General features: G+C 41.4%; 1 protein-coding gene across 17 annotated transcripts in view; it reads left to right on the forward strand.

Annotated features, from left to right (window-relative positions):
• The window catches only part of NPAS3 (neuronal PAS domain protein 3), an 865,565-nt gene that overhangs the window by 614,171 nt on the left and 227,577 nt on the right, over positions 1-23,817 (forward strand). For all 17 annotated transcript variants that reach the window (XM_084874501.1, XM_084874511.1, XM_084874510.1 and 14 more), the window contains one exon: positions 4,008-4,097. In XM_084874501.1, coding sequence (XP_084730627.1) covers positions 4,008-4,097 — 90 coding nt within the window. The remainder of the gene's footprint in view (positions 1-4,007; positions 4,098-23,817) is intronic.

Below are 23,817 nucleotides of genomic sequence, written 5' to 3' on the forward strand. Positions count from 1 at the left end.
TAACACTAAACCTCACTACAGTTAGAAATTTACAAAAAAATCAATATCAGGTAAGTAGGGGGTCTACCCAAAACCGAAAAACATGGCAAGGGGTCTACGGCACAAACAAGTTTGGGAACCTCTGGTATAGAGCTTCAGCCTGTGAACTGAAGGGTCCCAGGTTAGATTCCACTCAAGGACATGTACCTGGGTTGTAGGCTCCTCCCCAGCCCAGGCCCTGGTCAAAGCTCATGCAGGAGGCAACCAATCTATGTGTTTCTCTCAAATCAGTGTTTCTGTCTTCCCTTCTCTCTTCAGCTCTCTAAAAATCAATGGAAAAATACCCTTTGGTGAGGACTTAAAAAAAAAAAAAACTACTTTTTTAAGCAGCAAAATACAGCTAACTATAGATAGGGGTCGCTCTGAATGAGAAGGCAAGGGCTACATAAAGAACAACCTTGCCAATCCACTATCCCATTCTTTTATTTGCCAGGTAATCTAACCAGAGTATTACACATTCATTTCACACTAAAGATATAATTGACTAAAATGGTAGATAAGCATAAAAGTGAAAAATTAGCGAACCATTTTGTTTTATTTTGTTTTGTTTACCTCTGTGCTGGCATATAACCAATCTGACTAGTTGTTTTTATCCCCTCCACATTGGCTGTTATTTTTAATTGAATTGACTGGACACTTTGTGTCATGTAGACATAGACTCATTTTCATCTCACCAGGAAATTGGAACATGTGTTGAAGCCTCTGATTTTGCCAAACAAAACTGGCCAGTCCTTGGATGACTGCTGCTTAATAGCATCAGATGTTTACCCTCCAGATACTCCGTTTCCCTGCTATGGTATCCAGACCTCCTCTAGTATTTTCACAGATACATGAGATATGAACCTAATGTTAAAAATGCATCATCCCTTTTGGTGAGCAAGGAAAGGATGTGTATGGATGGCAAATGAATGGCACTCGGTGTTTTGGAAGACTATAAAAGAATCCAGTCTAACTCTGATATTCCAAGTGCCGGGAGATATTCCAGACTATATTAGACATCTGGGGCTTCAGAATCTGCAAATAATCTAATAGGCCCAGAAACAGAACTCTCAGAGGGAATAATTGCCATCCCTCTCAGTCACTTGAGCATGTGTGATATAAGGGAAAGAGAGCACTGGGTTTGGAGGTTTCTGTGCATTCCCTAAGCCTTGGCTGAGCGGTTTGCTTAGGTGTTGGCTAGATAAAGTTGAATAATTTATCACCCACAGTTGAGAAATTCAGTCTCCTTGGGAGTTGAATACACTAGCCAGGGACACATCGTGTCATAAATACGTCAGTAATCCTAATGAAGCGCAGCCGCTCGCATCCTGCTGTGCCACTGGCTAGTGGATGATCTTGTCCAGCCACTTAGCCTCCCAGTGCCTCCGTTTCCTTGCCTGTAAAATGAGGACTACACCACAGAATATCTCTGTGCCAGGTCCACCAGGCCTTTCTGCTTTGGATCAGCCTTTCCCTTGTCACTTGTCCCTATAGACATTCTCGTGATCTCTCTCTCTCTCTCTCTCTCTCTCTCTCTCTCTCTCTCTCTCTCTCTCTCTCTCTCTCTTCTCTCTCTCTCTCTCTCTATCTCAATCTCTCTCTCTCCTTCTAATCTGACAGTGGCATTTTAGGTTTGAGAAGATGGCTGCACAACTCTTGGTGACTATATGCCAGGCCATGGCTATTGGGTTGCACAGAAAACCTAACCAGGCCCTTTTCTCCATGGGGAAGGTCAAAAGGGGAGCACCATAGTCCTCAGGAGTCACCCTCGGAGACAGCACTGAATGAGATCCTGCTCAGGATTCTGCAAAAGCATCTCTCTCCCTCCTGCCCTGGTTTAAATAAGGTCCCACTATACCACACTCTAAGTTTGAAGGGTGGATCTCACCATGGGGTTGTGTCCTGTGCTAAGGAGCCCAGCTCTCTCTGCTAGTGTTTCACTCTCTGCCCTATAGCTGGTTCCAGGAGGGATGCTTTAGAGCAAAGGTGACCTATTGTGAAAGTGACTTACAAACTCTCTTGTCACCCCATTTCCCATTTTTTTCTCCTGCTACTAGTGAGAGGATTCTGCCATTTGAACAAATCATTCAAAAACAAGTGATGCATTTTAAGCTAACTCAGTATAAATATTTTAACTCCAGAAATGCTGAACAATTTATTTTTTAATTAATATATAATACCAATTAGAGAATCTTTATATTTAGTAAAAGGCAGCATAGTTACAAAGTTTATCAGCTTTCCAGTCCCAACTCCACCACTTACTAGGGACAGGAATGTTGCCTGACTATGCTAAGCCTCAATTCCCTAGCATGTAAAATGCAGATAACAATATAATTACTTCAAATGGCACTTGTGAAAATTAAAAGTGAGAATATATGCAATCTGCTTAGCACATATTGCTTAATAAATATAAACTATTATTATACTATTTTAACCAAAAGCTTGTTTATTATGTAATTTGCTTTTATGTGGAACAATGCAATGTGACTTTTGAATTGTTTTTAGAAACCACTAAATCAAGTGGTTGTGTGCTGCCCACAGTTTCTGATCAGTAGGGCTATGAAAAGGGATCTGGAAGCATTGAATTTGAATTTCATATATACATATAATTATATATAAATACATATACACACATATTCCAACATGCATGGAAACATAGATACATATATGATTCTCAAAAAAAATAGTATTTTAGGAGACTGAAATTGCTGAGATTTCAGGCAGCCCATTTTTTAAATTACATTTTTCATTCTACTTTCACATTTTTATACTTAAGAATTATTACATTCAGTATTGCCACTTACCTGCTTCTCACTGTGGATTTCCTATACTTCCAAAGTCACAGCCTCTGTGCATACCACTAGTCTTTAAAACTTTTCTTTCTCTGCAAGTAGTGTTTGTGCAATCTACCTTGTTAAAAATCTATAATAATAAAAGCACAATATGCTAATTATACCGGACGACCTTCTGGACCAAGCCAGGGCAGTGAGGGAAGCTGAGGTCCTGGGTGTCAGAAGGAAGTGGTGCCCATAGCCAGGGAAAGGAAGGCCTATTCTTGCACAAATTTTGTGCATTGGGCCTCTAGTAAATAAATAAAGCAAACAAAAGATTAAGATGATGGCACATAAAATGCACTTGTATTATAAGAATTTGAAACAAATTTATTCTCAATTTGAGTGGTACATTGCAGCTGGAGTCCCTGATGATTTAGACCATTTATCAAACTGAAAATGCAGCTCTCCATTTAAAAAGTGAACTAAGGTTTCAAGAGTTACAGATGGTGTGTAACATCCTTCTCTCCCCCACCCCCTTGCCTTTCTCCTTTTGTTCCCATTTCAGGAGTCATAATAGAAAGTAGATTTTGTCACACACAAAAACTTTAATACAGAGTTTTGTAAAAAAGGGTCACGATTTGTAAGGTCTCAGCCTGTAAACATTCTCCCACAATGTCCTGACTTCTATTTGTTCTAACAATAGGCAGTGGGAGTGAGGCGGGCATAATCCTTTATTAATTAGCAAATCACTGATGTCCATAATATCTAGCTCAAGTGATGATTTTACTTGCTCTTCATAAGGAACCTTTTTTCTTCATTTCATTACAATTTCCATTCCTATTCAGCTATTAAGTGGAGAATCTTGCTGATTTAATCTTAGTAACGATTGAATCCAAATAAATAAACAAACAAACAAACAAATAAATGCAACATATCATAAAATCAGTATGACCTAATTTTATACATGAATGTAATGCATCTTAATCAAAATGACAGGGACATAAGGAAGTCACTTAAATAAAGGAAGGCTTGTAATCTTAATTCAGACCTATAATTTGTTCATGTATAATGCATTGCTAAGAGATCCTAGGACTTTTGTTCAACATGAAGGAATAAAATGGTCTTTAATTTGATATGTTACTTGTATCAGATTCCTTACTAATTAAACCTCCATCATATATATTTATTAACCTTCTTATTTATTTTTTTCTACAGTCCCTGGATGGCTTTGTGTTTGCACTAAACCAAGAAGGAAAATTTTTGTACATTTCCGAAACAGTCTCAATCTACCTAGGCCTCTCACAAGTAAGTAAAACTGTTTAGATGCTTGGTGGTGATTGTGAAGGCTCCTTGAACCTCATGCTTTCTCATGCTCCATGGGTATTCTGTTTAGCATGAATTACCAAAGAATGAATTATTCTTTGATCAATCTGCCTGACTCTTCTCACAAAGTCAGTGGGAAAATGGTATATCAGTTGGGAGCATTCGGAATAAACTTGTGCTTAAAAACTTTAGTCCCCTCCTCTCCCCCAAGGATCATTATTAATTTATTGAGAACAAATGAAGTTTCTTCCCTTGGTTGTTTTGAACTTTGAAACCTCTGTACCTGGTAGGAGAGGGACACAGGGATAGCACCTCCCTTGTGTCCTATTACTGGATGTTTATGGAGTAGCCTGCGTTGTCCTGGGAGCTGACACAATGACAGGGAGTCACTGGAGTCAAGAAATGCGGAGAGAGACCATTAAAATGTGTTGCAGGGAGGATTCCAGCAAGGATATATTTTGCTGCTTTTGCAAATGCTTCCTATTGCAGACAAACAATTTCATAAATGTAGATGGCCTTGTTTTATTTACAGTTTAATTACTCACACGTGTCTGTTAGAGGTTCAAAGATAAGGAAATGGAGGCAGATCGAACAAGGGATAGAATCCTAGATATTAGTTCTCGCTATTCCTCTGGAACACAAAACTTTTACTTCCATTTACTTCCATTCAATTCTAAGACACAAGCTATGTCTGAAAAAATGCCAAAATACCCCAAAGAAAAGTTTGTGATCCAACTAATTACCCAGATGTTTTCTCTATAAAAATGCTGAACACCTGGATATTTGTGCCCATATAGGTGATGGCTGAGTGTGACCCTTTTCATCTGGTGGTTTGGCAGGAAGGGAAAGGAAACCTGGGTGGGAAGGATTTTGTGTGTGTGTGTGAGTGTGTGTGTGTGTGTGTGTGTGTGTGTGTGTGTGTGTGATGATCAGCCAAGTTGGATAATCTATTTCTCATTCAGTTGCTCCTTGGAGCTAAAGATGGAGGTAAGATTTGTCTTCTCTTAAGCAGGACCCAGCCCAGATCCTTGCTTCTGAAAGTTGGCATCATTCTAAGGAGGTCTCCAGTGTGGCTGGAACCTTTTGGCTGTTAGTGAGTTTGCTGGATAATAGATAAATCAAGTAAGACATTGGGAAATAATAGAGAGATTTGGCATCCGAGAAGGGTTGGGGGAGGAGGAGAAACACTGCCAAATTTGATTATTTACTGTTGAGAATCCAAGCAAGGGTCCATTAACTCTTCTTTGAAGAGAGTGCAAGCTATTTGCTATAGTATATGGATAGAATAATTCTGTTATTTTGTGGACTTCAGCAAACCAAATGATAGAAACGGAGCTATTGTTAACTCAATATTAGTATTCTTGCATCTCGTTGAAAGCTCTGGTTTTATAATTGCTTATAATAGACTTTAAGCCTTGTCTTAATCTGTTTGGGACCTCGTGTTGGGATTCTCCAGTTTTGAAATTGGTGTGCCACCATGATAATAGCTATAAAACCAGAAATGCCACTGTTTGTTGCTCTGCCATGCCCATATTCATCTGTTCTATGCAGACTGCCCAACAAAGTTTAATCAGCCAGTGAAGAAGAAAGATGAATAATTAGTTTAAGCAGGTAAATGCTAATTAGGGAACTCCTGAAAAGCATCCATTATATACTAGCTCAAAACACATTTTACAGCCCTGGTTAGTGGTGTAATCCAAATTCTGTCAAGGCAACTGCATTTTCTGTAATTGAGATGTGTATGTTTGCTTTGCATAACAGATGGCTCTGTATGCTTAGACTGATAGCTAGGAAAATAATAATTGCATTATTCCGGCCAAAAGAATATTAGCTCTTGGGTCTCGGCCATTTCAGTCGGTCCTCCTGCCAGCACAGCATATGCACATATATGGATTGGATTTTCAAGGAAATTGATGCATCTGGAATTATGTGGCCATCTGAAATATCATCTGTTCAAGAAAAAATTGGCTTTAACCCTGTGCTGGTTTCTCCTTAAAAGCAGTTGATTTCACTGCTTCTCTCCTATAACATTAAGTCAATCTTGTCCTAAAATCTGAGTCAAATCATTGAGGTTTCTGTAGAAGATAGTAGCTGCGTAGACTTGGCACAGTAGCAGGCAACTCCCGTGCAGCCATTCCCTGCTCGTGTGTGTTGGGTTTTAAAGTGCATGTCTAAAGCCAGCATCTTGACCTCCCAGGGGTAGATACTGGCCTAGTGTGTCATTGCCCTCTGGATGGATGTGTGCAGGGTTGCCATAAATAGTCCATATGGTGGTAGAGGCTATGAGGTATGGGATGGAGGTCATCCTTTGGAGGCATTACACAACTGAAATGATGAAGGATAAGTCACTAGAAAGTGACTTCCATACACCATTGTATGTATTTAGAGTTCAGAACTAAAGTTAAAGAATAGTTTTGGGTCAACATGAAAACAGACTGATAAGAGCATGGTACTTCTTTTACGTGCACCAAAGAATGAGGCAAAGAAAGGCTATGCTAAAGCTTTGGGAAGGGATTTCCAACCCAGCTAACATTCTAAGTCCTAATTCGGTAATTAAGGTTCCTGAGACATAACTGTTCCCAAGTTTCTTCAGTGCCCTCTTCACATGTGGGGTGCTTGTGGCTGACATACTCGAAGTAACCGAGTACATACTTAGTCATCTGCACACACACCCAAAATCTCTGCTGTGTCCTACTACTTGGCTTCAGTGGTTATTCTGTTAAGTTCTAGAGTGTAATAAGGAATCTGTAAAGCTATGCTCCCTCCTTTTCTTTATAAATAGTGTCATGAAATAAAGATAGCATGTACCTGTAGCATCAGAGACTGTCAGTGAAATCGCTGAGGGATATGGTGAGCATGGGGGTGTGTTACAGCATAGCTTTGTCTGCATGTGTAACTCCCAAGATATTCCTTCCTTAGTTTTATTTTCTTTCAACATGTAAATAAATATGGTGACTTTAAAATGGCTTATGTTCAGGAAAGGATTAGGGTTATTTTTGGCTCATGAAAAAACTAAATGGAGAAACTTCTACTGAGCTCTGTTGAGTAGCAAGAATATTAGAGTGGATTATTCTTCTACAGTCCACTGAGTGTAGCAATGCCTGGTGTTCAGGGTGTGTGTGTGTGTGTGTGTGTGTGTGTGTGTGTGTGCCAATTATCCTCTTTAAAGTATTTTCTTATGGTCATGGTGATGGGAATAAAGGATCTGTGATGATGTCTGAACCTCTTTGACAGCACGACTTTGCCAGAGATATTAAACCTAACATTTAAGATGTAGTCTCAGGTTGTTGAAATGTGTACTGTTGATTTGCTTCCCTTAGTAAAAATGACTTCCAGGGACTTACCATGAGGCCTTGTCTTAAAGGAAGACCCCTAAATATTGCTAAGTTTGGTTTACATGGAGATTAAATGACTTCTATCTGTGATGGCCCTCAGAACTGCTAAAGACCACTCTGCTCTCTACCTATCAAGGGCTTAGCAGGAGTAAAAATGAAGGAAGAAAACAGAGCAGATTTCTAACACTGAAAATGTAGCAATGATATGTACCCAGCTTTTATGAAAACTCTTTTAACTTGTAAGAAAATTAATCACCAAGAATCCAATAGAGATTTTATATGATTTTTTAAAAGCAATTCTACTTTGATATAGGATTTAAATCAGCTTAGAGAAATATTTATTTGTTAGCCTATACCCTCCTCTTTCTACAAAGAAAATAGCTTGCATAAACATAAACCATAAAGAATAATGGCAAAAAGAACTAGGGTTTAAGGGAAAAAGGTAAAAATAGGTAATATTTTATCACAGAATAGAAGAACACAATAGAGGCTTATAAAAAGGGATATAAATGGTCTGCTGAAGCTTAAAATGTAGCTATGAACTTCCTGTTAGCCAAAGCAAAAAGCGATATACAGCAACCACCAAAAATAAGGAAACATCATTTTTTAAGAAAAGCTAAGTTTTTTTTAAGACAGAAAGAGAAAAATAAATCTCAAATACAATTTTTGTAGGGGCTAATATGTGAATTATATGCATGATTTGCTTCCAGTGGAGTCCACATTCAGAGCACGGCTGTAGTGACCCATATAAAAAACATGAACATACATGTTGCAAATCTCATAGGCAGGCAGAAGACTCCATCACCTCCCCCCACCCACCTACCCATACACACACTCAGCTGTGGTATTCCAAAGATTGTTTTGAGAGCTATGTTCTGGCATCTAGGTCTTAAAATAGCGTTGATTAATTTGATGATTTGTGGGCTTCTAAATCAACTTTCACTATTCCACATAAATTTTGCATTTTCTTTTAAATACTGACTAGAAATTTAACATTATAGTTGCCAGAGGCAGAGAGCATGGGTCTTAGTTAATCCTATATAATAAAAGTCTAATATGCTAAGTGTCTGGTCATCCGGTTGGCTGTTCAACCAATCAAAGCATAATATGCTAATTGTATGGTAAGGCAGCTCAACCACTTGCTATGAGATGCACTAACCACCAGGGGGAAGGAAGTAGACCAGTCACTATGATGTGTACTAACCACAGGGGGACAGACTGTCTGACCGGTAGGTTAGCTTGCTGCTGGGGTCTGGCTGATCAGGACTGAGCGAGCGGTGCTACAGATGCCTTGGAGCCCTCCCACGGTCCCTCTCTGGCTGGCCAACCTCCCATGTTCCCCCCTGGCCTTGATCATGCACCAGTGGGGTCCTTCAGCCTGGCCTTCACTCTCTCGCAATCAGGGACCCCTCAGGGGATGTCAGAGAGCCGGTTTTGCCCCAATCCCAGGCCACAAGGAACCCCACTGGTGCATGAATTCATGTACCAGGCCTCTAGTCAAAGTATGAAAAAGGAACTCATAGCTTCTGAAAAGACTTTTCTTTGAAGATAAAGTGAGAAATGTTGATAGTGATGTACACCTAGGCCAGCAAAATGTTTTCAAGTTAACAGAGAGTCTTACTTAAAATAAAATGGGCTCGGGCTGGGTAGCTCACTTGGTTAGAGCATTGTCTGGATACAGCAAGGTTGTGGGTTCCATCCCTGGTCAGGGCACATACAAGAAGCAACTAATAAATGCACACAAAAAAAGGGGGAACAAAAGTCAGTGTTTCTCCCTCTTTCTCAATTTAATAAATAAAATAAGATATAGATCAAACTGGGAAAGTAACAGGTTTTCCCCTTGTGATTTCATTAGAAATAATCTGCAGCCAGGTAAGCCCTCTCTTGAATTATGTTCTGATCGCCTCCCTCTGCCTCCAGGGTCCAGCTTCCTTTTGAGTCACTTCCCTTCTTCTCATTAAGCCCCCGTCATGGTAGAAGATGCTTCCTTGCTGTTGTAAGCCAGCCAAAAGGTAGCTGCACACAAGGTTATACATTGGCTTGTTTCAAGGCAGCTTGAGGACAGGGGCAGGGTGGCTGCAGATATAAGAGCTAATAGAGGAAACAGTGAAAGGGGCAAAAGGTTGTTTTAAATATGGTCTTTTTTTTTTTAAGCCATGAAGATATATTTATCATAAACTCCTTTCCCATCCTGTTGTTCATCTCCATATTTTAGTTTTCTCTGCATTTGTTATATAAAATGGCAAATAAAATTATAGCCACAGCAACACAAGTACAAGGTCAAATAAATGACAGAGCTCAGTCTATTTGTGAAGCTATTCTGAAAGGAACCCTGGTGCCAAATGCAGTTTATTTGAATAATAAAGAAGAATTAGATTCCCTGGATAACTTGGCTGAGGGCCAATAAATCAGTGGAGGTTAAAGATGCTTTGCAACTGCCATGTCTCCCTTTTGCTTTTCCAAAGTACAGACCGCCACTCTCCACTCTATGTTTTTCAATGCAAATCAAGTTGAGGTTAGTATGTGGTTCATTCTCTCACTTCTATGATTATAAAAGACATATCTATATTTCTTTAGTAGGATAAAAAAAAAAGCAGCATTAGCTTTCCTCACAAGTTATTATGCTTGCTTGGCATCATCACATCCCAAATAGCTGGAATATAAAGACAAAAAGGGGATTATTTCAGCACAGCAGTGGGTATATAATAACGGAGCCAAGTGTTAGCATTTTTTCCAGTTGGTGTTTTAATTTTACACGCTGGGGTAACCTGGGTTCCTTCAATAAATGAATACATGCAGTCCTCCAAATGTTGCTATGTGGCTCCCCTTTGAAAGTCTTTCGAGTGGGCGTACCTTAATATTTTTTTTTTAAAAGAAAAATGCATAATTTTCTGCTTATGTGTATTTTCTCCCTGGCAAGCCTGCCTTTTTCTCCTGCACTAATCATAAAAAGTTCGTCACTTCTGGGTGTAACAAAGAGAAATGCCCTTTTGAATGCGGAGGCTCTGAGGGTTTGGAGATTATTGAGAAAATATACGTATCAAAATAATTCTGAAACAGTACAAGGCGCCGTGGCACATTATCAATTTACAACATTTAAATTGATAAATGCTTGGTGGTGAAGGCCTACAAGGGCACTTTGAAAAGCAAATAGCGACCTGGTGAAGAAATTGATTTTCCCCCCAGAAAATGACTGCATGATGCATCATTTGACTGCATGCTGTCCGAGTGCTTGACAGAGATAATCTAAGCAATCCCACGGGTGACCTTATCGTTCTCACCAGGGCAACTTTGTCTATGTCCTGACTTTGTGCGTGTCAGGCTCCTCCCGCAGGATCCTTGGGGGGGAAAGTTCCTCTGTTCGATCCAGATATTCAGCCGCTCGCTCTTCCCCCTTCCCCTCCCACCCCTCCCTTCCAAACGGGCAGGCACGCCTCCTGACTTCACCCGGAATTATGAATGAGCCAGGCAGAAGAGCACCGCAGCTCTGCGCTCTGTGTCTTTGCCAAGGCCCTCTTTGCCTTTAGTTCACATAGCTCCAGGTGACCATCTATATTAGCAGGGATCTTTTGATCAAGAAGAGTAGAAAAATTCCAGAATGTTCTTTCCCGTGTTTAACAAAATGGAAAGAGCGAATCGGTTTCTTTCTTCCTTATATTTGCAAGGCTTTTCTTCTTTCTTTTTTCCCCCTTGCTTGCAGTCTTCACACAGGAAGCTTCCAAAACTGCTTCCATCCATGCACTTTAATTTCTATGAATATTGTTCCTGCACCATGCAGTGAGTCCAGGTGTTTCTCGGGGAACTTTGCAGTCACGTCACACTGACATGAAGCCCAAGCAACACGCCGCCCAGCGCTGTGGGGACGCATCCCAGAGGCAGCCCAGATCATATAATCTGTGAGGCTTTGTCAGGAACACTGGTGTTTAGAAAACATTTTCCCGCTGGAGAGAAACACTGACCACTTCTTTATGCTTACAGTTCCTCTGCCGCTATGCACGGAGGTGTATGCATGCCTGTCGGTCTACCAGCCATCTCCCTGCCACGCAGCTTGTCCTCCATCATTACGATTCCTGATTAGCCATTTCTTGAAAGAAGCAAAACACCCTGCCCGGGGTGGCACCCTGAAGCTGCAGTCCACTCCGGCTTTGACGCCCTCAGTTCACCATATTCAACCCTTTTACCTCCTCCTTTCATCCACAACATTAATTCTGAGTGAACAAGACGTGCTTCCTTGCTTTTGACAAGATTTGCTGCAGTCTCATGCGACAAAAACCCAACACTCATTCCAGATTCAGAAAGTAGGATTTATAACAGCATTTTAATTTAATGTTGGATGTCGAACATATAAAGAGATCACAGTAGTACTAGAGCTGAAAATTGATGCCTTTTTTATTAGTGTCCTCTCAGAAGTGGGGAGACGCTGTTTGTGCAATGGAGCACAGAGCAGCACAGTCAGATGAATGAGGATATGCTATCTGCAAGGAATCATATTTCAAGCCACTGTCGGCTTCTATTGATGTGCTCAGAGTTGAAAGGTTACGCTAGTAAATGCCACCCGAATTTCCAGCATTAGAAATCGGTAGAATAATCTGCGGGCTGTCACTGGATGCTCACCCTAAATGCACCGCACGGGGATGTTTCACTTATTTTAACTCCAAATTAATTTCTGATTACCGGCGCATTTCTTCCTCTCTCCCAGGTTCTGATCTGTCCCCAAGCGGGACTGATTTTCAACAGGCCTTTCAGAGTAAACCAAAATCTCTGAAAGAAATGTGTGTCCTTATACGGGGGCATTATATTCTTCTTATTTATTCCTTCAGACATATTCTAGGAGGCACTGAGGCAAAAACACCCAAAGTCTGTATGCAGAGGGGGCTTTTGTAGTTAGACTGAACCGCAGAATCACAAGATAAGAAAATAGAGGCTCACCGATTTCAAACGCATACTGTAGAGACCTTTTGCATTGCTTCTTAATTTCTGGAGTTATTAGGATCAAGAGAAAAAAATAAAATGGAGTGTGGAAAAAAATAAAATGGAGTGTGGAAAAAATAGGGGATCAGAAATCTAAAGTCAGAAAAAACTCTTGGAGGAGCTCACTCGTTTGATTTGTGTGGATAAAATGATATTTTCGCATTCATTTTTAAAGTAGAGCATAGAGCGAAAGTAAAATGGAGAAGAAAATTTAGTCATCATTCTAAGTCTGTAATTTATTCATTTTTAAATAATGAAACGGTGTTTTTCTGAATTAACCCATGTATTATTCATGCAGACGTTGGCAATGTAATGTCCCTGGTTTTCTGGAAAGCAATGTACATTTCTTTGCCTGACAAGCCGTATTTTCTATATGGTATTAATTTAATGGCTTATTTTATTATGCAAAGTTGGAAAGTAAGATAATTTCTGTCTATAATGTGGTGCTTATACAGGCAATCTACGCAAAATAATATTTCCACACCTCAGCCAGCTAGACTTCCTCCGTTAGCCCAGGCCTAGCAGAGTGATGAGCGAATGCAAACGGCTCATATGAAGAATAAGAAATAACTTGACCTCCTGGGAAGGAGGTCATAAAATCGTTAAATTCATGTGAAATCCAAATTTCATTTCTACACACACACATTCGATCTATATTGGGTTTTAGCTCTCACACAGGAAGACATGGTTTTCATGTCAGGAGTTACATGGCAACAATTTCAGTGATAATTTCAGTTGGAATATAATAAGGAAATTGACTTTAGGTTTTTGCATATGTTCCAGAACTAGGCTGGTAACCTGAACATTGATGCCGATTGCGACAGTAAATGCCCTGTGGCTTTTTATCCTTCTTATTCCCTCTGTCCCCTTTGGATGACAGTCCAAAGATGCAATCTCTTTTCCTAAATAGCCATTTTTAAAGAGACTGATAGTGATTGTCCCAGGGATTTGGATGTACAGGCCTGTGTACGTACACACATGCATAAGTTGGATTCTTCCTAATTTTCACTGTGCCTACTGCAGCTTTGTCTACTGATATAAGTAGTTTCCAAAATGATTCCCTATAACAGCCAACCCGGTTTCCTTTGGGCATGTCCTCCCCCTCCCAGCCTCCTACAACTGCAAATTTACCATATTCAATAATAAGGCAAAAACTTCCTCTGACGCTGTTAATTTTTAATGTGCTGGCAGATTAAATCTATTACTTTCAATAACTATGCAAACGTTTTGTGAGCAAGGGAATGGATGCAGAAAGAAGGTTTCCCTGGGAAAGAAGATAGTAGTTTGAGACTGACTGCTTTCCGGGCCCTGGCAGAGGGGACAAAGGAACACCAGTGTGCCAGGTGGGTATTTGGGTTCATCTCGGAAGTGTGTCAGTCACTCAGAAGTCAGGAAAAGAGTCACAGATGCCAGTTAGCTTCTCTTTTAGCCTATGGTGAAGTAAGCTTTGTGTAGTCTCCTCCCTTTTGGCCTCTGTCCCCCCAAAGGAGCATGATTTTGGAACCACAGGCGATTCCTTTTAGCAATGCTTTGCCCAGGAAACAATGGGAAATTGCCTCTCGGTCGGGAAAGAGCTAAGGCTGTGAGGAGCATACACGCAGGAGTTGGCTTCACGAACCTCTGAGTTTTATTATCATTTTATAATCTGTCTTGACTTTTAGGTGTCTGTTCTTACTGTAATTTATTAGATGCTTAGATCTGGTTAATCAAGTCCCTGATTGTTAAACTTGATTCTTTTTTTGAGCTTATGAAGCATTTGCACAAAATGCACTTGTTTATACTAGTATATAGGGGAGACACTGAGAAATGTTTCCAGAAATCAGGAATGGCAACATGAGGGAGGAGTTGGATCTTTCCCGTGAAACATACAGCCTTGCTTTGTTTTAAAGGAACTTTGAGGCTAGCAAAATTGCAGGATATCTAAGTAAGGGTTATTTATTTTATGATGTGTTCCTTTAAGTGGTGGGTGGCTTTCTTGCTTTTATTTTTTTAATATATTTTATTGATTTTTTAGAAAGAGGAAGGGAGAGAGATAGAGAGCTAGAAACGTCGATGAAAGAGAAACACCGACCAGCTGCCTCTTGCACACCCCCAACCGGGGATGTGCCCACAACCAATGTACATGCCCTTGACCGGAATCGAACCTGGGACCTTTCAGTCTGCAGACCAACGCTCTGTCCACTGAGCCAAACTGCTTAGGGCAGCAGACAACTTTTTAAGAGCAAGCAATGCCCACCACTCCAAGTAAGCTGGGGGAGCCGCTCCTCAGCCTCAGTCGCCAAAGAAGATGGGAATGTAGTTTGCAACCTGGTCATCTGGACGAGGGAAACACGGGCAGGTGTTCAGTCCAGGATCCCTTCACACTGCCCTCGTCTGACACCCCTGCAGTGTCCTGTCTACGTATCTGCATGAATTACAAAAGTCTGCACATCCCTCGGGACAAAACATACAAATTGGAGGAACATAAGAGGTGAGACTGGGAACACCTCTTATGTTCCTACAATTTGTATGTTTCCTGAAATTGAAAACACAAAAAGCATAATTTTTCCAGTTCCTTAATTCAAATTGACATTGCAAGGTTTGCAAAGACCGAGAGAGGGCCATGCCATTTCACTGCGCTTCAAAACCAGTTCCCGTGAGCGGTAAATCCTGCAATGACTGGGAGCCATTCCATTCGCTCTTCAGTGAGCACACAGGCCCGGGTGTAGCGTACCTGGAAATGGGAAGGGTTAAACTGAAGATGTTTCTGAAATGTCACCACAGCCTGGTGACACTGGGTGATATGTTTATCCATTCATTATCACCGAGAACACCTGGGGCGGTGCTCAGGAAATCAGATAGTGCCTTTTAAAATAATTATAAAAGAAGAAGCATGGATTAGCAAGCTGAAAAGAAAATAGACAATCCAGGTTCACATTGCTAATTTTGATCTGTTTGGGGGCATCAGCTTCCAAGTCACAACAGTGTAATAGCTGACTGCCACTGTCAGCAGCGCTGCGGAGACGAGGTGCCAAGTGCGACGATTTCCAAAAAGCAAATGTTTCCCTGGAAAGGAAACCCAAGCGTTCTTTCGCTATTTATAAAATGAAGGCACTCCACAGGCAGTGTGTCTGTTCTCTCTCAGACACCGCGGCTCGGGAGAAGCAGAAGGAAGCGCTCTGGACTCTGGGACCCAGGAGACCAGGTTCTGGCCTCGCCTCCGCTCCTGATCAGGCCAGGGACCTCCGAGAAGCCTGATCTTAATTCTTCCTAAGTGTGAAATGAAGGGGCGGTTTCTCAGGCTCCTTCTTCTTTAAGACGTGTGCGCTCTGAAATCCATTCCACACTGGACATTTTCTCATAAGCACTAGGGCATGTGGGGGAGGGGGGCCTGGGAGAAGCCGGCTATTTTATTTTTAACCTTCAAAGGAATTTAGTTGAGCAGATGCTACCCTGAACTAGTCGGAGCAGAAAAGGAATGATATGCCTTTTAAAGGGCACATCTAGCATATCTGCTGGGGTAAAGTAATTCTGGCAATGCTTCAAAGGATATAACTTTTGATGGTAAAGCAGGGAGGCTATGGAATGAAATCACATATGGCAGGCTGTCAAAGTCTCCTAGACTTTCAGTACATTTATACAAGTGCAAATGGAGGCTGCTTAGATGGAGTCCCCAGCAATTTCCTGCGAAGACTGCTTTCAGATTATCTGATATTATTTGACTAAATTATCTCCGTAGGAGCTGAGGACAACTTTTATGATCAAATATTTTGAAATTAGTTTTCCTCGTTGGCAGATTATCTGAAATATGAATTGCTCTCGTTTGAGCACTCGAAATTGAAAGGCCTTGGTAATAGCAATTATGTGAAAACAAGGGTGCAGAAGTGCTGTATATCACGCTGAAGGGGATGTGTGTATAGGTCAGCCGTGTCAATAACCGCACTTCTCCCCGATACCTTGTCGTTGCCCTTTTATGCTGGGCTCCTGCAAAGGACAGACTGACTTTTCCTTTAAACAAAAATACATCATTGTTTTAGGATAAACGCTGATTGTACTGTCTCTCGACATTTAAACATAGTCAATTCATAAGCATTACATTTCCCAAACATTTCATAGGGTATCTGTGAATCTGAGAAGTATGAAGACATTGAAAATGTATAGAATGCTAAACAATTCTGAGGTGTTATTACCCGTATGACTGACTTGTGTGTTCCGGATGCCTTCTCTGTGAAGTACTCTATCACGCTTCTCTGTTTATATTTATTGCCTCACAATGAACAATAATTATAACTAACATTTATTAAGCCCTTACTGTGTGCCAATTATTATCCTAAGCATTTTACTACCATTAAAGTTTATAATCCTAACTACTGTTAGGTATGATTCCTATCCCTGTTTTACAGGCAAGCAAACTGAGGCTCAGAGAGGTTAGGCAGCTTGCCCAAGACAATACAATTAGGAAGTGAAATTCTAGCCTTTAAACCCTTCTCACTAGCTGCTTCTGGGAAGTTTTAGGTCATCAACAAATAGCATTATTCAAGGTTTATGGATAAGAGAAACTATAAAAGTGGAGCAATTAAGCATCCTGCTCAGGACCATAAAATAGTTCTTTTTACAATGCCAGTACATATAAATGAACTTTAGAAAACATCAGTAAAGTTGCAATGATATACCTCAAAATTATCACATGCAACATTATTAGAAATGTTCCAAGATTCAACAGCAGGGCCCGGTAATCAATAACAAGGGTCTAAACAAAGGGTGCCCATGGTATTTGTCACATAGTTAATATGCAATTATGCATGCCTGCATCTAACCAATGCTAAGAGACCTACATGTGCCAAAAACTGCTAAAAATGGAGGCTCTTAATAACTAAGGCATAGTTCTTGCTCCAAAGAACTCAATGTCTTTAAGATATTATACACATGGTAACCACACTATAATGACCTCTGATAGCTGAGCTCAGATAATTTAATGAACAATGAATGTCACATAGAGATGTACTACAAGAAAGAGAGAGAAAGAGGGAGGGAGAGAGGGAGGGAGAGAGGGAGAGAGAGAGAGAGAGAGAGAGAGAGAGAGAGAGAGAGAGAGAGAGAGAGAGAGAGAGAGAGAGAGAGAAAACAGAGACTAGGGATGACTAACTCTTGCCTGGCTTTACCAAGAAATGGCATTTAGGTCAGGCCTTGATGGGCATTTCTCCCAGGAAAAGGGGAAGATGGTACTCCAGGCAGAGGGAGGCGTATTTGCAAAGTCATTTCTTATGGCAAGAGAAGCATCTGAAAAGCTGGGGTGGCCAAGTGGGAAAGGGTGTCAGAAGAAACTGAGGATGTTGGACTTTCTTCTTTCGATCCTTGAAGCCATAACATGTTTTAAAGAGAAAGTGAGGTATTAGATTTGTGTTTCAGAAAAAAAAAAAAAAAGAAAAGAAAAAAAATATATATATGGCAAAAAGTTAGAAGATAAATGGCATCTTCCAATTAAAACACCAGTAAACAGTCCAGGGAAGAGATTTACAAAATAATAATAATAATAACAATAATAATAATAATAATAATAATAATAATAATTAGAATAGGGCACACAAGTACAAATAAAGAAGGGGTGGATTTGAGAGGATTTGTTCAGGTAAGACCAATGCCTTGTGTGGAAAGCAGGAGAAAGTGCATTTAAAACTTAGTTCCGATTTAGACATGTGGCATTGGAGGCGCTCCTGGGACGTCTGTTGAATAAACAGGCTTCAGCGCTCAGGGGAGAGGTTGGGTTCTGAGTTACCGGTTGGGAAGGGTTAGCATATCGATTGTAGCTGGGCCCCAGGGAGGGGGGTGAGATTAGGAGGAGAATTTGCAGCTCCAGGGGCAGTGGGGGCTGCTGGCCCAGGAAGAAGAAGCAGAGTGGGAGATGAAACACAGGTGACCGGGGAGAGACCTGCAGAGTCTCCCCCTCAAGGAGAACCCTGGAAGCTGTCACTAGGAAAGCCAGAGAAAAAGAGATTTTTCAGGAAGGATCAAATCGGACGTCCAGAAGTGGTAATCTTGTGAAGATAGAGAAAAGCCATCCTGTCCACCGGTTAGAAGGTTGGAAGGCTGCAGGATGTGGCTGTCCGCAGCAGCACCAGTGAAGGCTGAGGCCCATAGTGTGCCAGTAGCCGCTGAGTGAGAGGCGCCCACGCAGTGAGTTTTGGTCCCTCTTCCAAGCAGTTTTGGGGTAACGAGGGCGAGGCGGGCAGGAGGAGGGGGAAGAGTAGTTTGAGGAAAAGATAGGGGGATGGATCTCATTCGTAAGCTTAGATGACTAACGTTCAGTGGAGAAGTCGGGCGTGTAGGAAAAGATACACTGAAGATTCAAGGCAGAGATAGTCTTTGGACCCAGGTCTCAAAAGGGTAAGTTTAATCGTGTGGAAGGCATGAACCTGGGAAAGAGGCTATATCTCTTGCTCTTCTTCTGGGAAGAAGCTGAGACATGGAGCTTGGAGGTGGAAGTGGGGAAAGAGAGAGGACAGTTTTGAAGGAATTCATGTTGTTATCACTACGGGTGAGGCCAGAACACTGTGTAGTCACTTTTGCTCCATTGATCAGCAGCGTTGGTCAAGGAGCAACCCACAGAGACACAAAGAAGCAACGATGCCAGGGAGGGAAGACAGGAGCAGGAGAGACTGGTCACAGGCTCAGTCCAGGATCACTCTTTTCTGCCAAACCTGCTGGAAGTACAGCCCGTGAGAAAAACCCTAGGACATTTTTAGGGGGGTATCGGATTCAACAACGGGCCAATGGCTGGTGCAGTTTACTAGTACCACATACTGTAGTGTGTTAGTCTCTGACCCTTTAATTGATGATCAAGTCCACTAAGAATGTCTGAACCCAAGATCCAAGGATTGTACTCATTGTTTCCCCTGTGAGCATATAATTTATATAGAAAAGAAAAAAAGTGAAGAAAGTATTTTCTGTAATATTTTAAACTTTAAAATCTCATCTGTGCTTCCTGTTCTGCTTCCCTTAAATCACATGTAATCAGCCTTTGAACTTGTGGGTTTTTCAATGGTCCTAAAGCTATCTCCGAATCCCGAGGATCTTCCATTCTCTTTCTGCTCATCTGTCTCTCCATACAATCTATACTAATAAAAGGGTAATATGCTAATTAGGCCAGATAGACCAGTCGTCTTCTGGATGTCCTTTTGTACAAAGCCACAGTGGCCGGGGCCACGGCAGTGGTGGTTAGGGGCAATCAGGCCAACAAGGGAGAGCAGTTAGGAATTAGCAGGGGAGCAGTTAGGGGCATCAGGCAGGCAGGCAGAGGTGGTTAGGGGATCAGGCCTAAACCAGCAGTTGGATATCCCAAGAGGGGACCCGCATTGGAGAGGATGCAAGTCAGGCTGAAGGAACTCCTCCCTTTTATGCATAAATTTTATGCACTAGGCTTCTAGTTAGTTTATAATTGATGAAAACAATTCCTGTGGAGGTGCAATATCTGAGAATATTGCTGTCCTTCAGTAGCTCTTATTAAGGCAAGTGATATGTTTGTTTTGTTATTTGTAATTCATTTTATGGTGAAAATTAAAGCCCCTGGGAACTTTTAAACTCTACTTCTAATTGTTCTTTTGGTCACAGATTACAAAATAGAAAATCTTGATAATGAAAACTAGACTTATAGCTACCATAGTGATGATTTGTTTTGTGTCAAATTAGGTGATGTACAATAGAAAATATAAATTGAAGATTTCAGAATGTGCCTCGATACTGTTTTTTTGTTTCCTGAGAAAGGGAACAGAAGGAAGGAACTAAGGGGAGGGAGTGGAGAAATAGAGAGGAGAGCAAGCTAAATAGGAATAAAAATGTTTATTTTTATCCCCTCACCTACCCCTGCAGCCCATGTCAACCCTTGGGTTGTAGAGTAAAAGACTGCAGCCAACTGGCATTTTACAAATATTTAAATGGGATGTGTAAAGTAAGCCGTGATAGATGCCCGCTTGCAAAAGTGGGCCTATTAAATGAAACACATGCCATCGTGTCTGTGTCCAGCTGAGGTTCTGATGCGTGGGATGGCAGGAGAGCCAGATTTCTATGCATTCGGCATCGTAAACCACGGTTTATCGTGCCACGTGAATTTGTAGAGCTGATTGTTTTATTATATTTGAGCATAAATTCTTCATCCCTTTCAGCTCCACCACCATTCTCAGAGAACACAGGCTTTGTGCTGATACGCTGTTTCCTAGCTCGAGGCCTGGCCTACCCCTACTACTGACTGTAATTTACTTTTTGGTGTCTGTCGCCTAGAGCTTGCCTTCTGACTAGCTTGTTGAGTGATGTGCTAATCCATTATTTTTTTCAGACAAGTGTATCGACCAGTATAAACAGACTGGAGGGCACACGCCTAAATGAAAGCTATACTTCCCTGAATCATTTAAAAGCCCCAGCGTGGTGGCCGAGCAGAGTAACCGGGCTCTGTACATTAAGTAGAGGAGGGGGAAGTTTCTATAAATAAAGCAAAAAATGGAAACACCCCCGCCTGCAGCAGCTTCGCCCAGGTTTCAAGTGTTCACCTTTATTCACCTCTGTGGGTTTTCTCTTTAACAAGAGGATCAGAAAAGGCCGCTTTAAAATGCCCTCTTCTAATAGAAATCTACCGTGAAACAGGGCATTCAGCATCTCCTGCCGTGGGCGAGCCACTCTCACCTGATCCCCGGGTGTCTTTTGCTTGAAGTCACATGCATTAGTGTACCATGCTTATACAAATAAAAGCAGAAAGCAGGCGCTCAGAGCAATTCAGCACAAAAAATTAAGCCTAAAATCACCCCTTTCTGAGTCTTTCCCTTTATGAGAGATGTGGGAATTGACAGTCAAATAGGTTAGTGGGAAATAAAATTGATCTTCCTTTTTTTAAAAAAGTGTCAGCTGAGCCCAAGCTCTTCAAAGTCACGAGGTAAAGATTTACCTCGTCGCAATGAGGGAAGATACAGCAACTGCTGAAATTTTTGGTGGGACATGCAGATCCAGTTCGGCTCCAAGTAACACTGTAGGAAAGGTGTTTTCCACCGGCAGCAACAGCCCCCCCCCCCCCCCAAAGGGAAGAGAGCCCCTGGTGACAAACAGGGGCTCAGTGTTTTCTGGCAGCTTTGATGCCTGCTACCTTCACAAATCCTTATCCTGGGAATTGCGTCTCTTCTGACGACCAATATAAAAACCGGAAGCCTGCTCTCCCCACTCTGGCTCGGCTCCTGAGGCCTGTGTGGCCAGATGCCGGCCACCACAGATAGACCCTGGAGTCTGCGGAAGTATGAGGAGGTGTCAGAACACATTCCTTTATCTCTCACTGGATGGGCACAGTCATCTTCAAGGCCAAAGATGAGGATTCCTATGCCCCTTTGAGAGATTCAGAAATGGACATTACAAGTACTTGAGTGCCCACGCTCACAGAGATAGTACGTGGTAAACCAGACTCTACCTCCTGGCTCCATCTCTTAGAACCACTGCTTTTCTCCTCAGAGGTTCCCAACCAAAGCTGAGACTTGATTCTCCTGCTGGGGAAGGAAAAGTCCAGCCTGAGAGTGACGTGGTATTCTCCTCTCTACACTGACAGGGAGCGCTGCCTTCCCACCAACAACCCAGCCCCCGAGTAGCTTTCTCCTTTTAGGAAGAAGGACAGGAAAGCTTTGTAGAGCAAGAATGTTTGTGGAGACCCTGAGCCACAGCCCTTAGGGCAGCCTACACTCCCTGTACGCCCAAGGATCTGTACAAGGTGTGATCGGCAAGTTAACCCTCCCCAAAGCCAAGGGCAATTAAAGGACCCTGTGTGGCCACATACACCCCCTCTTTGATCTCTGATGCAATATCTCCCAGTTTTGTGCCAATTTTCAACATATGACATGGAGTTTGAATTTCACTTCTGGGTCTTAGGTAGCATGTTGGGTCAGCATGTTCCTTCAAGTGCTTTCTGAAAGGAAGCTCTGCTGTTTTTGGAGATCTAAACTCACTCTTCCTTTCTCTTCCCACCTCACACATCAGAACAGCTTCTGATAATCATCCTCTGCTCACTCAGGGTTTTGGGCAAGGAGGCTAATAATCTGCCCTACATTTTTGTGCTAAATAAATATTTATTGACTGACTGACTGGATGAATATCCTCCAACTTCCATACAGTATTTTGCTCATAAAAATAACTCTGATATTGGGGGTTTTCTACTGGGACAATCAATTCTGAACTTTATTTTAATCTTCCACTTTAATGGACCAAAAGGAGGGAGAGATAGGGTCACCTGTAGTTTAGAGAAACTGGTTTTTACTTGCCCAGCTTACTCATCATCTAATGAAACCTGAGGAAAATAGAAAAGGTGTTTTCCCAGAACAACACATCACAATAATGGAGGGAGTTCAAACATTATCGGCATCGACATAGCAGGGGGCTGGAACGAACTTACATTCACTGAGCATGGACTACCTGCCAGCCTCAATGCTGGGAGCATTAGCATTAACAGCAGCAAGTTATGTCTGATTAAGCAAATGGTATGTGCCAGAAACTATACTAAACTATACATGATTTCTCAGTGACTAACCACAACAATCCTGTGGTTCTATCAGCAACAATGTGAGGAGGTGGATTCCACTGGCATCCCCATTTATCCAGAGTAATCAATCCCAGCTGCTGGAAAAGCGGAGGGGTCCCAGGGTATGTCTCACATGTAAGTCCTTTATTCGTACACCTCAGTTATTCAGACCCAAGACTAAAATGAATAAATAAATAAATACAGAAATAAACCTCTTTGGGATTCAAATAATAAACCTTTACACTTAGAGAAATGTCTTATTTTATTGGATGATTTGGGGTGGGCAGTCAAATGATCTACACGTCTCAGTATATGACTTGACAGATTTCATATCTCAGTTCCTCAGTATTTTCACCTGTAAAACAAGAATAATTATGCTGGTTGTCTATATAGTAAAATGAGAGATGATGAAGATCAGTGAAATATGGATGCATAGAGTGAAGGATTCAGAATAAATGTAGTCCTCAGTTCAGAGAATACTATTAATAATAATGGAATCATCCTACTCAGAAATAGTTTCCCTATTCAGTTGTGCATTTAAATATGGGTGATCTTTTCCCCTTCATTCAACCAATATGTATTAGACATCTGCTCCACAATACTATGAGAAATAAAACAATAAAGAAGTTAGCATCAGTCTAGAAGTATCAACGATAGATAATGTAATGAAATGCTTTCCTTGAATTTTTTTTGAAACCTGCTACAGTTAGAAGTAAAGGTCTTATTGTATCTGCACAATACCAAACATTAAGGAAAAATGGAAAAGTTCAAGCAGTGATACCGATGCTTCAAAACATCTGGATATTTGCTCTTCTATAGATTTATTGTATGGATCTTCTACAGAGTTCTTCCATTTTATCTCAGGCTTTCATTATTA

Source organism: Pipistrellus hanaki (genome assembly GCF_964339955.1).
Source record: "Pipistrellus hanaki genome assembly, chromosome: 1".
Lineage (NCBI taxonomy): Eukaryota > Metazoa > Chordata > Mammalia > Chiroptera > Vespertilionidae > Pipistrellus > Pipistrellus hanaki.